Raw genomic sequence first — 17,915 nt, forward strand, 5'->3', positions numbered from 1 at the left:
TCCTCTCCACGGAACCCAGCACACCCAGGGGACATCCGATCGTTGGGCTGTGTCACACACATCCCTAGACATGCATCGAGATGTGTGCGGCATAGCCCAATCCTTGGATGCCCCTAGGCACTCCCTAGAGAGGACCCTAATCCAAAAGGATGGGCTTGTTGCCTGCAATATACATCCTTTCACAATCACAATCACTGATATCTGATACACTATTTTTTCTCCCTCCTTAATAACCATGTGAACCCTACCAAAATGCACCCCCCTCCCATTGACATATTGTGTAAGATGTTAATATACTTTACCCGGGTGTCTATCCCTCTCTCATGTTCAACTCAATATATAAATTTTTTTTTTTTTTGGTAGAACATAATTAATAATTATAATTACTCAAATACTCACTATTAAAAATATTCACAGAAATATATAATAAAGAAAATTATGGATAAAAATATGCAATATAGAAACAGATTTTTCGGAGGAAAGACTCCCCTTTTTTTTTTTTTTTTTTTGCATAGCAAGGTCTGTATTGAGGTTTGCTTCAAATCTTCTTTTTTTTTTTTTTTTTTTTCTCATGGCTGATCCATTTAATGTGTCAATTGCTAAGACTCACTCATGGCATAGCTTAGTACGTCATTGATAACATTAAGAATGTGATAATAATTATATAATTCACCTAAACTTTCTAGTAATTATACTTTTTAAAATATAGAGTAAATAAAATATAATAATAAAAATTGTACTAAATTAAGTTTAATTATATTTATTATTTTATTTTTTTAATTTTACTTCATTTTCCTTTGTTTTCTTTCATTCTGTTTGTTTTTTTTTTTAATACAAGGCCCTACACTAGGAAGAGAGAGACCCACCGGGGGGCCAACAAGGAAAGTCATTGGGCCACACTTATTACCACATTATTATACTACTATCATTTTTAAGAAGGGTGGAGTTCAAATGGCCGAAAGATTTTAACAAAAGTAGGGCTAAGATGGTCCAACGCTCAACCTTTCCTGAACTTACGCGAGACTCAACTATTTAGCCACCTGCCCACTAAGCTAAAAGCTCATCCCCAACTTATAGACCCACATTCATCCACATGACCACATCTCACGCAGAAATGCAAATTCGGTCTCCATCAAATCACTAAAAGGGCTGTTCCATATCCTTTTTGGACTTCTATGGACTGATCCTTGCAATGTCGAGGTATAAGCAGGGATTCAGAACAAAATCGGGTTTTGGATCGGTTGCAACCCATTTCATTCTGATTTTGATCCGGATGGCTTGGAATCGGCTACGATAAAGTGGCTTTTTTTTAAGGCAAAAACATCCGATGCGATCGATACCTATTGGATATGAAATCGATTTTGAAATTGGCCTATACCCAATCCGATGTTGTGCCCTAAACTTATGCAAGTAAGTCTAGCTGAGCCAGGCTCGCGTTGAATACATACGTTTGGTCGATTCGGCCCCTATCAATATCGATCCAAATCGATCATATCGATCTATTCGAGACCGATACCTCAAATCATAGTTGAAAAATCAGATTTTGATTTGATCTTGTCACCTAAAGTCGAGTCAATATTTTGGAAAATCTAATCAGGAGTCATGTAGACCAAGTTAAGGTAAAAAATGAAGAGACTCAGTCATAAGTCGTACAAGTTTAATAAGACTCAATATTTTTACTGGAGTCATGACAAACTTGGCAAGTTTAATTTAGTAAAATAGTAAATCCATATTCTAAAGTAGTAAGAAACCCTTATGCCCTCGTCTCTCTTCTCTTGTTCCATTATTTTCTCATTTGGGTGTAACAACATGGTGTATCGTATCGCCCGTGAACGATACATATTGATTTTGCTAGTCACTAATATCGTTTCAGTAGCACAGTACGAATAAGGGGTAAAAATATCAAAAACTCATTTTTAAAATAGAATCAATGGCAAAGTTGTCTGATACAATCAATTCAGATCGATACCATATTAACATCGTATGAATTTTTTAGGTTATCGATACCCATTCCGATACCGTGCACTACAACCATGTGTAACGGAGAAAGAAGTAGCTGACCAAAATAAGACTCGTGGATGATAAGAAAGATGCAAAAAAGTCATGCCCGCATGAATCACAAGTTATAGTTGTTGTAATTTGAAACAATAAAAAACCATCACAAAAATGCGTCATTGATGACTCCACCTTGTTTAAGTGTACTAGTCTTAATGTATACTTTTCCCCCTCAAGAATGCTTTGACAACGTTGTCTCATTCCATGCATGTAGTTTGTCCAACGGAGGAAGGCAAGTCATTAAAAAGAAATTTCACCACACGCCTCAGCCGTGGGCGAAATGACCAGACACTTCTGGTTTTTTTCATCTTTTAAGGGGTATATCGATCTTTTCATGCATGACTATGTTTGAGTACAAGTACACATCACGCTGCAAGACCAGTTAGCGTTGATTATCCCCTATTCTTTTGTGAGTAGAAATTTATTCATAAGCACGTGTCAAACACATAGGTAGGAGGATATAAGATTTCATCAACCACAGAGTGTAATTCAACTAAATGTACTATCGGACACATTTATCAGCTATAACATTTGACTCCCTAAGAACGTGACCGAAACTACATTGAACAAAATATGTTGCCAAATGAAAAATATCTGAAACAATTGCCTAACTAGCTAACATGGTATTGGCATTGATCTCAAAGGGATGAGAATAGCATCAATGAGTTCCTCTCATACTAGAGGAGTTTTTTCTTGTTGGTTAAAATGGCGGCACGCACATTTAAATGTGTTTAAAATATTTTTTCTTTTTAACTTTTTGTATTTCTTAACCATATAATTGAGATTAATTCAAAAAATAAAAACCTAAACAAAAGCAAAAACAAAATCAAAAGACAGAAAAACGACTATGCTCCTCACTCCTCTTGTCCTATGGGATAGTCAAACATTTTGAAAATGATAAAAAAATAATAATAACAATAATGGTACTAATTTTAAACATTTAGATTTTAAAAATATTGAAAAAAAAAAAAAACAGTATAAATTGTAGGATCAACTCAGTTAAATTAATTAAATAGAAATATTTGATATACATATTATAAATTTGGGGGAGTGTTCCCTTCATTACCCAAAGCGTGGGGGTCCTCTATTGTCGAGCTGCCCCTATTATCGTATGCGCCTCAAACATAGCAAGGGGCGAAAAGACCGCCCTACCCCTGCCCGAGCAGGGGTAAGGCGGTCTTTACCGCCTTGTTATGTCTGGGGCACATGACAGTAGGGGCAGCTCAGAAGTAGAGGATTCAGATCCTTATCCAAGTGCAGTTTTAGCCTTTAGGCGAATGAGGGAACTTCCTTTTGAATTTGACAATAGGGTCATTTACAACATATCACCCCTTCACTTGAACCGTGATATATGAGCGATGTGCAATTTAATTTTTGAGTTGACGTTGTGCATAACTTTTTTCCCTATATAATTATATAATAATAAATTTTAAAAATATTATTTTATTAAAAAATGACAAACACATTTTACACAAATATAAAAATATCTTTTAAATTTTTTTGATCATATAATTGAGATTAATTCAAAGAAAAACAACTCCTCACTTTTTTTTTGTTGCGTAGATTAATTCAAAGAAAAACAACTCCTCACTTTTTTTTTTTGCGTCGGGCTCCTCTACTGTCGAACTATTCGTACTGCCATGTGCACCCCTGACATAACAAGGTAGGGAAAAAACTGTTTGTCTTACTCTTTGTTGTGCGTCTTACTAGAACAGGGGTAAAATGGTCTTTTTATCTTACTATTTATTAGAAATCCAGTCCTTCTTTTTTCTTAAGATAGGTACCTATTCCTCACTCTTTGTTCTACTGTATAGCTTGCATTGGGGACAGTGAAAATATTTTAAGGAGAGAAAAAAACACTTTACAAAAACAAAAGAGGAGAGAAAAAAACAAACTTAGAAAATTGTGAATCTCTCATTCCCATTAAATGAGAGTGGTCCCATTTCACCCTCCTCCTGCCACCTGCTGTCTTTTATTTTGATGGAAAGGAGTGATAAGACTGAAATATTAGGTAGAGAATTGATACAGAAAATCACTGTGCCAATGGTGCATGTTCATAACCAAAAAAAAGCCAATGGTGCATGTTCTATCTTTGATGGGATTGATTTGTTATTTACTCAAAAAAAAATAAAAATTTTTGGGGTACTCGAAAAAAAATTGAGATAAAAAACATTTGATCAAGAGTGACTCCTGCACCAGACACAAGATGATGCAGAATAATTGTTTCACCTCTTATAAAAGGTGGAAATTTCATCCCTATTGATGTTTTCGTATTTAATTACATTGATTTTACAATGACATAAGAACCACACTCTGGACTGATAACACATTCCCAAAAATTTGTGAGGATACTTGTAAAATGTGAGGCTTTGGGCCTTGGGTGGAAGTGGAGGTGGGCAAGAGTTAAAAAAGTGGAATCGAATGAGTCGGTCTTATTGGCTCTGATTCAAACTACTTTGAAACAATCTTTTTGGACAAATTTCTAGGGTTTTCATTTGGTTTGAGCTGATTTCAATCAATTCCAATCCAAACTAATTCGAAGACCCATTATGGCTTTTAAAACACTAAGATTTGGTTCGATTTCGGTTCAATTATAGGAATTGTCAGTTCAAAATGAATCGAGTTGAGATATTAATATATTATAGTATATTATTAAACTATAATATATCATGGTATATATTACTAACATTAGTATTTGATTATAATACTATTATATAGTTAGAAAGAAGTTTTCATGCACGACTGTATATGGAGGGGCGGGGATACAATGTGTCAAACTGGGGGGTGGGGGGTTGGTCATTTCAACTCCTTGTCCAATGACAAAGGTCTATGCTTGATCATACATGGTGCAGAGTTGTGCAAAATACATTTACCAAAAAAAAAAAAAAGAGTTGTGCAAAATACTTTTGCCTGCATACTATATTAATATTTTATAATACTATTTTATTAAAGTTTATGTACCGAGTATAGAAATCAAAACTGAACCAGGTTATAACAGAATAAGAACCAAAACCAAATCGAATCGATTTTCAGAACCGATTCAGTTCATGCAAATTCTCTGAAACCGAACCAAAATAAAAAAAAACTAATTCGAACCGAATCGATTTACACCCTTATAAAAATACTGGGATGGGGATCTCTCCCTGCTCATATTTGAGTGTCTCCAACTTAAAATGCGCCACATGTGTAGGATAGGAGTGCACTTTGATCAGTCTTTCTGCTATTTTTTCTTGTAAAGAAGGAATTTTATTGAAAGCCTGTAGGAAAAAGACATCCAAATACATCAAGAAACAAAGATAACATCCAAATCCATAAAGAAACAAAGATACCAGAAGGAAATATGGGTCCCACCTCATTTCCTTCAACTTTCAGACGCTATACCCTTTTGCATGATTAGGATTCTAACTACCAAACAAATTAAAAGAAGTTATCTATATTCACAAATCAAGGCGTTTGTAGTCCAACGGTTAGGATAATTGCCTTCCAAGCAATAGACCCGGGTTCGACTCCCGGCAGACGCATTTCAGCTGAATTGATTTTATGTATTATGCTTAATGCCATTCTTATATGGTTTTGAAATTTGGGTTCATTCTATTCAGTTCTTATATGGTTTTTTTTTTTTGGTTTGGACTAGATTTATTTGATTAGCATGAATCTTAGAAATATATTACGAATTTGCTTATTCAAATTGGCTGAAATTGAAAACCAGTGATCCAATTCTGATTCCCGAAACCTCAATTGCTATAGACCTCTAAAATCGATATATTATTAAAAAGGGAGAAAGAAACCTGAAAAACAGTGTGACCCCTCATGGGGCACAAAATGTTCAAGTTTAATATTATATATACACCGTTCCACACATCACCACATGCATCGAAGTTTTTGGTCATACAATTACCTATCAAACTTTTAACCAAAAAATAAACCTACCATATTGAATTTCATGCATAGAGACCTTGCATTATATTTTGGCAAAGCCAAAATTGCTGCTATGAACCTTGTTAAATTTCAAAAGGGCAAAAATACAAATAACAATATCTATTATATGGAAAAGCTAGCGCAAAGTACAAACTAGATTGCTTGGTAAAACGCTAAAAAAGAAAGACTCCAATTGATTGCAAGTAAAACGGAAAGAAAGAGAAGTGAAATTGATTAAGAAAAAGGAAAAAAGAAATTTTTGTAATCATGATTATGTAACCTACTTAAAATTCTCATTATTTGATAATCATACTTATATATATATATAATCTTTTGTTTTTCTTTTCAAATCTAAGAGATTTTGATTACAAAATGTAGTAAAATTTAATAATCAAATTTGGAATGATTTGAAGTTAATTACAAAAATTTTCATTTTAATTTTAGTTTAATTTCACTTTCCATTCCCTTCACTTCCTTTCCAATCCAATGGAATCTAGTTGAAATTTAAAATAGTTAGGTCATTGAAAATTATAGGAAAAAGTTCACAGTGAACCATATCCTCAATAGGAAATGTGAAGAGACATTATATCTCTATTAAGTAGAATGTTGAACTTTGAAGAGCCATATATAAACACAAAGCTAAACCACTAATTAGAGACTTGCTTAAAGCTTTTGCCCTAGTTAAAGCCTCCCCCTATATGATCTAGAATATGGGTTTCTTTAAATCCTGTGGTTTTGGATTTCCATAAATCCCCAAACCCAAGTAATTCAAACAAAAGAAGTGGGGGAGGCTCTACCCAGTACAAGTTCAGAGGGAAATACAGAATCTCAGTTTGACTTGGAATTCATTTTCTCTGTTTATGAACATTCTGATTGATTCCTCTTTTGGTATATTATAGACTCAATAATCTCACCCACCAAGTACTTTGATCTCTCACATTTAAAAAAATATTTATATTTTTGAAAAATTGAATATTTCACATTGATAGCTATGTTCTAAGCAAAATCAAAGTGAGACCAATACTGTTGCTTCAATTGAAATTTCACTATTAAGTATTTATTTATAGAGGAGGGAAAGGTTAGAGGACAATCGTCCAAATTGCCACTTGTTTGATGTAAAAGTATTTGGTCTAAGATTAGTTGTGTAATTTGAAGGGAATAATAATATGTAGGTCAAGGGTCCAATAAATCATTTTTAACACATACTAAAGTCATAATATATCTCATTTTTTACTCCTCTTTCTCCTCCTCATCATCAATTTTGTTATAAGCTTTTTGTTTTTTTTGATAAAATGTTATAAGCTGCAATAGGAAGAAAGTGTATATAGTGGGTCACTTCTACATTTGATACACCTTATTAGGATGAAAACCCTTAAGTACATAAATCAATCATGCAATAATAACCGAAACAATGGACCACGGTTTTATATTTGGATCGATTCAACAAACTGTGGTCTGTGAAGGAGGAATTCCTTCAACGATGGTCATCATTGCACTTGGATAGGTGTCGTGGGTGAAAGAAAACTTTCCCTTAATATATTTTCATATCTTATGCATGTTTGACTTTGTCGAATTTTTTAGAGTCCAGTAATGAGATTAGTCATACTAGCTGGTGTTTCAAACACTAACTTTTACATAAGTGTGGGACTTTGATTCCTGTGGTAGACATCGGGATTTTTTTTTGTTGTTGTTGAAGAGGGAGGAGTGTGATAGGCTACAACATTTTTAGGGCATAAAGAAAGAAATTTCTTGTTTTTTTTTTTTTTTTAAAGGATGATTTTTCAAACCTCCCTTTATTGCTTTTTCAACCCTAAAATTGATGACCAAATAAAATAAATAAAGTTCACCGGGGAAAGAGGCATTTTCAAAACACATATCTTATATCACTATATTAAAATGTGTAGAAGTCATATTTGGTTTGAATATCAAACCATGACTAGATGATGACGTGGGTAATTTGTTCACAAAGTTTGAGCTATTCGAAATAGTGCCACACAAAAATAAGTTGTAATTGTTAATTAGAACCCAAGAGCTAAACAAAGTTGATCGATGCGTTTAAAATATTGAATCTACTTTAATGGACATGTTGAAGAAATAGGAAGAAGGAAAAATTAAAAGTGTAGATAGGGTTCCTACTCATTTTCTATAATTATCATGTGACAGTCTAAATTTTTTCTATATTCAATGGATATGTTGTCCACATCATCGTCTTCTAATCATATATTAAATTTTCACACGAATATAACTTGTTGATATTTTATTACCTTGTATAAAATTTGTATGAACAATTGGATTATTTAAATAATACAGACCATAAAAAGTCAAGGCGAAAAAAAACCCCATACATGGCGAGCTTTATGGTTAAGATATGCTATTAAATTGTACATGTGATAACCATGGGATTACTACTATGAAATGAAGTATACATTGAATCCCAAATGCTTTATTACAGTATAATCATCTTTCATTCCTTAATATTTATTATCTATCCAATATTCCAATGGTTAAAATGTAAAATTCATCCTGCCCACATGATCCCTCCCTACAATAAAAGGTGCTTAGAGAAAAGTTTTGTAAAGAATTGACCAACTAAATTTTTTGAATTTTTTTTATTTATAAAGTAAAAAGTGGAGAGACACTCTTAGGATATTTGAGTGTTTGAAGTTTGAACTAATAAGTCATAAAATTATGAGAAATTGGCGTATGTTACCCTCGCCCACAAATATAAATGTTGTCTGGATGTACAAAAGAAAAGATTGTGTAGAGAATGGCTGTTAAAAATATCATAATTTACTTAAAATATACACATAAAGATGTGGCTCAAATAGCTAAAGATCATGGTCATTACATTGAAGGCTTTGAGGTATACTTTTTTTTTTCTCTTACCTTGGCATGTGAAGGACTGGGTAGATCTAGATGGCCCAAATCATCTAGATACCTTAGGGTGAAGGTGCATGTACACCCCATTTCAATGTCTACACCCCATGTCAATGTCAACACAACTTGTTCTTTATGAATACCAATAGTTCTTTAAATTTTGTGGAACTGGTTGTTTTCAAGGTCTATTCAAATATAAAGTTTAAGATTAAATTTTTTTTTTTGAGTGTCTAAATGACAATTCTATAGGTGTATTTAGAATTTGACATCTTCATTTAATTAAACTCCTTGTCTTATTTTCAAAAGTTCTTTAAGTTAAGGGTAAAAAAAGGTTTCTAAAAATAATCTAAAAATGATTTCGCACTACGTTATTATCAAAAGATGTTATCGTCTTGCACATTTTTTTAATATACATGTGAAAAAACAACATTTACCCCCGTTGAAAAGAGAGAAAAAATGTCTTACTAAAAGGGTAAAAAAAGTAAGACTACAAATCAATTGACACATTAAAGGGGGTATCAATATGAAAATCTTTTTTGCCCCTAAAACAGACTTAAATAGAGTTTGATATATGTCAAATTTTTTGAAAAGAATTAAACCTATTAAGAGCATGCATGGACATATATTACAGGGATACACCACATTACATGAAGGATATCAAAATTGAACTTAAAAATGAAATTTGACATATGATCAATCCATAACTTTTTCGTACATCTAATGGTTAAAATAATCACGTCACCTTCTTTGGTCGAGTTGCTTAAAGTTCTCCAATTTTCTTAAATAAACCAACAAAAAAATGTTTCACACATCGTCATAGTGGTAAACCACATCAATGAAAGTGTGGGAGATGAATAATTTAAGTAGGAGCTCCACATTTAGTCTGAGGAGAGAGAGTATCAATATGAACCCCACAACTCATTATTCGAGAAAGTTTGAAAGAAATCCCACTCCAACATCATGGGGTTTTTTTTTTTCTTAACAGAAAAATTGAAAAAATGGTGCAGTTGATGACCCGTGGTGTGCTTCATGCCCATGCTCACCAGGAGGTTTCGAGTTCGAGTCTCCTGGCTCGCTATGTTAGATCCACCTAGATTCTATAATTGATCAAAATATTTCTTTAGAGAGAGAAAGAGGATCTGCCACCGACCTAAATACAGTTAGGTCCAATAAAGTGCAAAAGAAACCAAATTCCATCAAACTTTTGTTGGAAGGCGATTGGAAAGATGTAAATAGAAACAAAAGTTGTGATCAAATCAAAGAGGAGACGTAATAATCGATAAAATGTCTCATTAGAGAGAGTGACACTAAAATTTCATGTTATTGTCCAAAAGAGTACCAAAGAATGTTAAATTGTACAATAAATTTTTTTGGTAAGGTTAAATTGTACAATAATTGAAACAACATTATATGTCACATTAACTGAGATGGTACAATAATTAATACAACATTATATGCCACATCTTGGACCATTTCTTCAAAACATGATGTTTCATTCCACCTAACAAGAGGTCCTAGGACCATCAGAAAAGGGACTAACCTTGCATCTATCATCTCTCGATTCAACTTAGAATCAGTAATTCAAATTCTTAGTTTTACTAAGTTATACAAATTAATCATTGAGGAAAAGATGCCCAAATCCTTTGATATCACTTGTTGAGAATTTGAGGTTGAGACAAAACTCATTTTTAAAAAATGTAACCATTAAGGAGAAGATGCTCTAATCCTTAAAAGCTTTCACATTAGGTTATTTATATCTGATGTGAGATCATTATACCAATAGTATCGATTGGGATCTATGTCCCTTTCAATTCTCTGTTCAACCCAGTTCTTCCAGTGCCTGTAATAAAGGAGGGAGGCAATGACCACCCTACCCCTACTTGAACACTCTACTCGGATGGGGTCCACCTCCCTTATTACAAGCATTGAGGAAACTGAGCCGAGTAAGGAACTAGAGGAGATAATTTTCTGTATCGACCGTACGTAATTTAAGGGTGTCAACCAAAAAATTTGTCAACCGTTATTTAATTCCATGCTCAAGAGTCAACGTATTGTACTTGGCAACCTATGGGTGCTAACATTTAATTATGAGAGAGGCCTATATGGTTGATTACATGTGGTATTAATTTATGGTAAATGGAGTTTGGAAAGGTCAATTTATTGTGGAAGTTCACATTATTATTTATGTCAGTTTTTCTAACACCACCACAAAGTACACATAAAAATATGGTTCGTCCATTGAATTGATTCCACGTAGTAGATATTACTTGTGAAATATGTGTTTTGTTAGACTCTTTTAAGAGATGAGTAGAGGCTTAAAGTTTAAATGTTGACATAAAATTAATGGTCCTAGTTTTCCTGACATATGTTGCCATGAAATAATAGCCAAGTGTTGATTAGTCGTGACCCATGATGCTTGCTAGGGCCAATCACCCCCATATTCTTTGTTTGGACCATTCAAAAATGACCCTCCCATCAATCCATGTTCCATTAGACACAACCTTGTCAAAGTTGGGTCATGCTAAGGGAGGTAGGTCTTTTTTTTTTTTAAATTTTTTGGGGGGTGGTTTTAGGGTGGGGAAAGACAATTTATTTAAGAAATAAGGGAAATAGAGGTTAAGAATATCGTTACTAACATCCCCCAACTTTTTACCAAAAAAAAAAAAATCTCCCAACAAAGGTTCAAAATCTAGGTATCGGACTCGGTATCAGTCATTGCCAAAATCTTTCTGGATCGGTACAAATCGGTCAGGATCGGTCAAAACACCCCCAAAATCATTTTTTTAAGGATCGGGTTATGTATCGGCCAAAGTTGGTGGACGTTTTGATCTCGGGATCGGATCGGCCAATATTATTCGGATCGTATCGGTCAATATCGATTGGTATTGGTTAGTATTGATCAATATCGGTCAAGATAATATAAAAAATAAAAAAAAAAACCTAAAAACCTTGAAAAAATTAAAAAAATATTCAGTCGGATCAGTCAAGGATTGGATTGGCCAATCCAATCGAGTTGGCTAATCCAAAGAGCGATCCAGTCAAACTTTTTTGTATCGGTCTAATCTCGAAATCGGCCTCGACCGATACCGATCCAATCCGAGATTCAGAACCATACCCCCAACACATGCCTATGTCTAACTTGGATTAATTATTTAAGTAAAACTGAATATCATAAAGAAGTGAAAAAAGAAACCCGAAAGGCCATGGATGTTGTTCCGGGCCTTCTGGCTGAAGCAACCAATTGACCATATCGGTTGAGTTAATTCAAATGTCTATTCTTTTTTTTCCCATTGATAGTAAGCCATAGATTCTTAGTTTGATCCCTTGAGTCTTGGCTTGTTGTGTTGAACCTGTACGGCCAAAAATGTTATGGACAAAAGCATATTGTTGATTAGATAACAATTTGGAATGATAGAATTTCCAATGGTGGTTGATTTTGGGGGCTTGTGGTAAGAGGCTGGTTCCGGTTGGAAAGGATGAAGATTTAGATCCTTCTCCCATCGGTTAAGGATAGTTCGGTTTTGGTGGGGGGGTTGGGATCAGTTTTTTGATGACACACTTGTTCCTTGATTGCCAAAGAAAAAACGTTTTGTGTTGGGGGTTGGAAAAATAAGTTTTTCAATTCTCTCTTTGTAATGTGAGTAATGCAAGGAATCGGTCTATTCAAGATCAACAAAACATAAAAAGAAGAGGTAAGAGATTTACATGGTTTGGTAAAACCCCATACGTCCATGGAGTGAGATCCAACTTTTATTATGAATCAAGAGAATAGCAAATAGTACAACTCTTGTAATTTGATATCCAAATCCAAACATCCATGTACACATTTCTCTCATCTTTCATTTATTCTATATCTTCACCTTGACTTCTCATTTTGTTCTTTTGCACATATTGCACCAACATTGTACTTCTTGAATTCTCACTTGGATCCTCACATATTTGTTCTTCATTTGGATCAACACCAACTCATTTTAGCAGACATCTCTATTATTTTATAGGACTTCTTCTCTATCTTGTTATTTTCTCTTTCCTTAGAGAAAATCTATTAAATTTTTCTCCTCTTTTACCTTATTGGGCAATATTTCACTTTCTCTCTCCTCAGAAAAATTCACTACATACTTCTTCTAAGGTGTTTCTTGGAAGACTCCACCTTGCTTAATGTCTCCAATCATTTCCATTCTTTTGAAAGACCTAATTTTGTTGCAGACTCTACTCTTCCATTTTACTTTTAAAGACTTCACCTCCTTGAAGACTCCATTCCAAATCCAAGATCCACTGAACCAAATGGATTAGGATAAAGAGAAATATTTTGATTTTAAGATGTTTGCCCAAAGACTATTGGGTTGAACAATCAACCACCACCCCAGTTTCATTAGCAGTGCTTTATTGTGGGTACAGGCTTTACAAATGCTCAATCCTCCCTCATATTTGGGTACTAGGGGAGGAAATTGCTATTTTATTTGATGGACTACTATCCTTTCACCTTCCGTGAAGAGACATATCACTTAATCTATGAGTTGTAATAGTTGGATAGGATTCCTGGAATAGTGTCAAAAGTATTTTGGACTTGGTACAATAGAAGGGATTGAAGGAATAATGATATCCCAATGATTAGATTATTTTCAAAAAGAAAAGCTTTCACCTTATTATCCCGAGTTTCCCTTTACCTACTACATCCATGGTGAAGAGAGAATCTCTTACTTCAAAATCTCGAACAAGCTTGAATGTCTCATCTTCCTTTTCTGGACATAGTGGCTGAAGAGTTGGCTCTGAAATTGGGCTTTTCAAAGGGCTCTAAGTCGTCGAGTGGATCGAGTTCTTTGCTCAAACAGGCAGCGTAGTTCGAGAGGGATTAGGGAACCTCTCCTCTATAGAGCAGAGCCGTTGTGGCAGACATTCAAAAGCTTATGACAAAATTCTACTCAAACATGGCTCATATAAAAAATGAGGAAAAAGAAGGTTGTTTGGTCGTGTAGTCCCTGCACCTAGACACATGAGCGCTTAAATTTACTACCCCACCCCTGTGAAATCAATAATCCCATCCATGTATATGCCTCTGTTTGCGCTTTCATTGGCCCTGCACTGGTGCGGGGTCCAATTTGGAGGCCCATTTTCTGGCCCAGGTCAAATGAATCTTGTTTAACCGAAACAAGTATTATCAAATCCTCCAGGTGGGCTCGGATAGAGGGCGTAGGCCTAACTCAACACAACTTGACGTAAATGGGCCAAACCATTCAAGCAGGGTCTAAGGCCATTTCAGTATTCCACACTTGTGTTCAAGTTGGGCCGGGCCTTATCTATTACTCGATAAATTACCATTCATTTTGAGTTTGGGCTCGGATTAACATTATGTAAAACTATCACTTGTTACATGGGCTTTCAGATGATCCTGGCCCAATCCCTTTCTTAACAAGTGGGCCAGGTGTGGGGCTTGGGCTGACTTTAAAGAACCACGTACGTTAACCGCACGAGGAGCTCGCTTGTGCTCAACGCATGTTACTTCCCTGCCTGCATCGTTCCAAACCGAATTCTTATCAGTTGAGAGAGAGAGAGAGAGACTGTACTTGGTAGTCTTAACTTTCTCTCTCCCTCTTTCTAGGTTTTTAATTCCGATGAAGAGAGATCCTTCTCTTTCTCTTTCCGTATACCTCAATCGACGAAGTAGAGTTTTGTTCTTCTCAATCTTCCAGAAATAGCGAAGCTTCCGTTTCTATATCCGCCATGGATTACGTTTCCTCTCCTTCCCCTTCTTCCAACGGAGACGGCGATATCGACTTCGACACGGAGTGGTACGGTAACATACAGTACCTCTTGAACATATCGGCTTTAGGCGCCTTCTGCTGTGTGTTCATCTTTATCTTCGTCAAGCTCCGCAGTGATCACCGTCGTATGCCTGGCCCCTCCGCGCTTGTCACGAAGCTTCTTGCCGTATGGCACGCCACCTGTCGCGAGATTTCTTGTCACTGTGGCGCTGATGCTGCTCAATTCCTTCTCATTGAGGGCGGAAGCTGCGCAATTCTTCTGTCGATCGCTGTTTTCGCTGTTTTTCTTCTCCTCCCTCTCAATCTCTATGCTGGGACTGCCGCCATGGATGATCAGTTCTCCAAAACAACCATCACTCACATTGAGAAAGGTTCGCCTCTGTTGTGGATTCATTTTGTGTTTGTGGTTATTATAGTTGCTTTGGTTCATCTTGGCATCTCCTCCATCGAAGAACGACTGAAAGCTACTAGGTTCAGGGATGGGAATGGAAATCCTAGTGATCCTAATGCGTACTCGGTCTCGATTTTCACCATTATGGTGCAGGGGATCCCTAAAAACCTAGCGGCTGATAAAACCCCTCTGGAGGAGTATTTTCAGCATAGGTATCCCGGGATGGTTTATAGGATTATCGTACCGATGGATTTGTGTGCTTTGGATGATTTAATTACTGACTTGGTGAAAGTTCGTAGTGATATTTCTTGGTTGGTAGCTCGAATTGACTCTCAACTTCTATCCAGTGAGAATCACGATAGTGAAAATGGGGGGAAAACTTCTGAGGGATTATGGGGCTGGCTTCAAAATCTGTGGAGAAGGGTTAAGGACCTTTGGGTTCGGATTGTCTCACGGTTGGATTTCACGGATGAAGAAAAATTAAAAAAACTGCAGGATTTGAGGGCTGTTTTGGAGACTGAACTTATAGCTTACAAAGAAGGTCGAGCACAAGGTGCCGGGATTGCATTTGTGATATTCAAGGACGTCTACACAGCTAATAAGGCTGTACAGGATTTCCGAATTAAGAAGAAGAGGAGGCCAATAGAGAAAATTTTCTCCGTCATGGAGCTGCAGCTAGAGAGGATCCGATGGAAAGTTGAGCGAGCCCCTCCGGCAGCTGACATATACTGGAATCACTTGGGCTCTACGAAGTTCTTATTGAGACTGCGCAGAGCATTTGTGAACACATGCCTTATTTTGATGCTTTTGTTCTTTAGTTCTCCTCTCGCTGTGATCAGTGCTGTTCAGAGTGCAGCACGGATTATCAATGCAGAGGCAATGGACCATGCTCAATTGTGGTGGGTGTGGTTCCAGAGCTCAAGCTGGGCTGCAACTATAATTCTCCAATTTCTGCCCAATGTTCTTATATTTGTGAGCATGTATATAGTGATCCCATCTGTACTGTCCTATCTTTCAAAGTTTGAACGGCATCTCACTGTATCTGGAGAGCAAAGGGCTGCACTCTTGAAGATGGTTTGCTTCTTCTTGGTGAATCTTATTCTCCTTAGAGCTCTGGTTGAATCTTCCTTGGAGAGTGCAATCCTGCGTATGGGTCGGTGTTACTTGGATGGAGAAGATTGCAAAAGAATTGAGCAGTACATGAGTGCCTCTTTCTTGTCAAGGTCATGCCTTTCTTCGCTTGCATTTCTCATCACAAGCACTTTCTTGGGGATATCTTACGATCTATTGGCTCCAATCCCTTGGATCAAGAAACATTTGCAGAAGTTTCGGAAGAATGATATGCTTCAGCTGGTGCCAGAGCAGGGTGATAATTACATTTTAGGAAGCCAGGAAATAGATAGCCTAAGAAGGCCTCTGATGACTGAAAGAGACTTTGACACAAGTATGAGCAATAGTGGCATTTCACATGTTTCTCCATTAAATGGAATTGTACAGGGACAAGATCTTTCTGTCTATCCTATCAACAGCAGCTCACCTATTCGAAAACAAACATTTGATTTTGCTCAGTATTATGCATTCAATCTCACTATATTTGCGCTTACCATGATCTATTCTTCGTTTGCCCCGCTTGTGGTCCCTGTTGGTGCAGTATATTTTGGGTATAGATATTTTGTCGACAAGTACAACTTTCTATTTATATACAGAGTTCGTGGGTTCCCTGCAGGTAATGATGGGAAACTAATGGACACGGTATTGTGCATCATACGGTTGTGTGTAGACTTGTTCCTTCTCTCAATGCTATTGTTCTTCTCAGTTCAAGGGGATTCTACTAAGCTGCAGGCTATATTTACTCTGGGGTTGTTACTGGTGTATAATCTATTGCCTTTAAAGAGCGATGGCTTTCAGCCATCACTGTTGGAAGGCATCGAGACTGTGAATAGTATTGTTGACGGGCCTATTGATTATGAGATCTTCTCACAGCCCAAGTTTGACTGGGATACAGATCATGTATGAGGTATGATGAGATCTTAAACACCAAGCAATTTGTTAGTTTGTAATTGTTATTTAGCATTGACCTTTCCACTCGCATCCTTCGTATTCTTAAGTCTTTTGTATTATAGCATTATCTCTGTTTGTATTTATTTGTAATGGGCTCCTTTTAAAAATTTATAGTGCAATCATCACACGGAATTGAAATCCATGGCTATTTTTCACTATAGATCTTGAACTTCAATTGTAGTCCCCTCTCTGTTGAAGCATGGCACAGTCACTTTGCCTCTAGCAGGTGGCGATGATTATATTCTTAGTCTGTGTTTAGTATGCATTCCTGGAATAGATTCTGGCTCTAGAACATATTCTGAAGAGAGAAAATAGAGAAGAACTGGGTATGCAAAAAACACCTCTTTTTTTTTTGGGGGGGGGGGGCAATAAGAATCTCACATTGACTGCAGCAAAAATAAGTAAAGCTGTTATTTTAGAGTACATAATCACCAGAAAACTAACCCGTCTGTCTTTTGTTTTTTGGTTTTTTTTTGTCCAACAAGTGTGCCAGCAACACCCATTCCTTGGAGAAATAGTGAAGATTACAGTCATCCAAGTCTTTAAAAATGTACTGACAATCAAATAAAAAGAAAATCACCAATTTGGGCATGTTTTTAAACAGCATACAATTTAAATAAGTGATTACATAAGTCTTTATTCAATAAACATTTAATTTCTAAAATAAACCTAGCCAAACGACCCTGATAAAGCAACTTTCACAAGAGCAAAACAGAACTATTTATTAAATCATTCAACTTAGACTTAGATCGATGAACAATCAAATACTATAATGGTTCTCGTACCATTTGCTTGAACAGGCCTGAAGATTAATTTTGGTCATACAGTAATAGAATTTATCATCCTCATCC

The 17,915-nt window shown here is 35.9% G+C and overlaps 1 protein-coding gene and 1 non-coding gene across 2 annotated transcripts; both read left to right on the forward strand.

The window, feature by feature from the left end:
- The first annotated feature begins 5,504 nt into the window (after positions 1-5,504).
- Positions 5,505-5,576, forward strand: TRNAG-UCC. Its single transcript has one exon. It is a non-coding gene; the product is annotated as a tRNA-Gly (tRNA).
- Positions 5,577-14,427: 8,851 nt separating this feature from the next.
- Positions 14,428-17,221, forward strand: LOC122660426 (CSC1-like protein At4g35870). The gene has a single exon (XM_043855731.1). It carries the CDS (start codon positions 14,572-14,574, stop codon positions 17,017-17,019), a length of 2,448 nt encoding a protein of 815 aa, XP_043711666.1. The 5' UTR covers positions 14,428-14,571; the 3' UTR covers positions 17,020-17,221.
- Positions 17,222-17,915: the final 694 nt, after the last annotated feature.

Source organism: Telopea speciosissima, chromosome 4 (genome assembly GCF_018873765.1).
Source record: "Telopea speciosissima isolate NSW1024214 ecotype Mountain lineage chromosome 4, Tspe_v1, whole genome shotgun sequence".
Classification (NCBI taxonomy): Eukaryota; Viridiplantae; Streptophyta; class Magnoliopsida; order Proteales; family Proteaceae; genus Telopea; species Telopea speciosissima.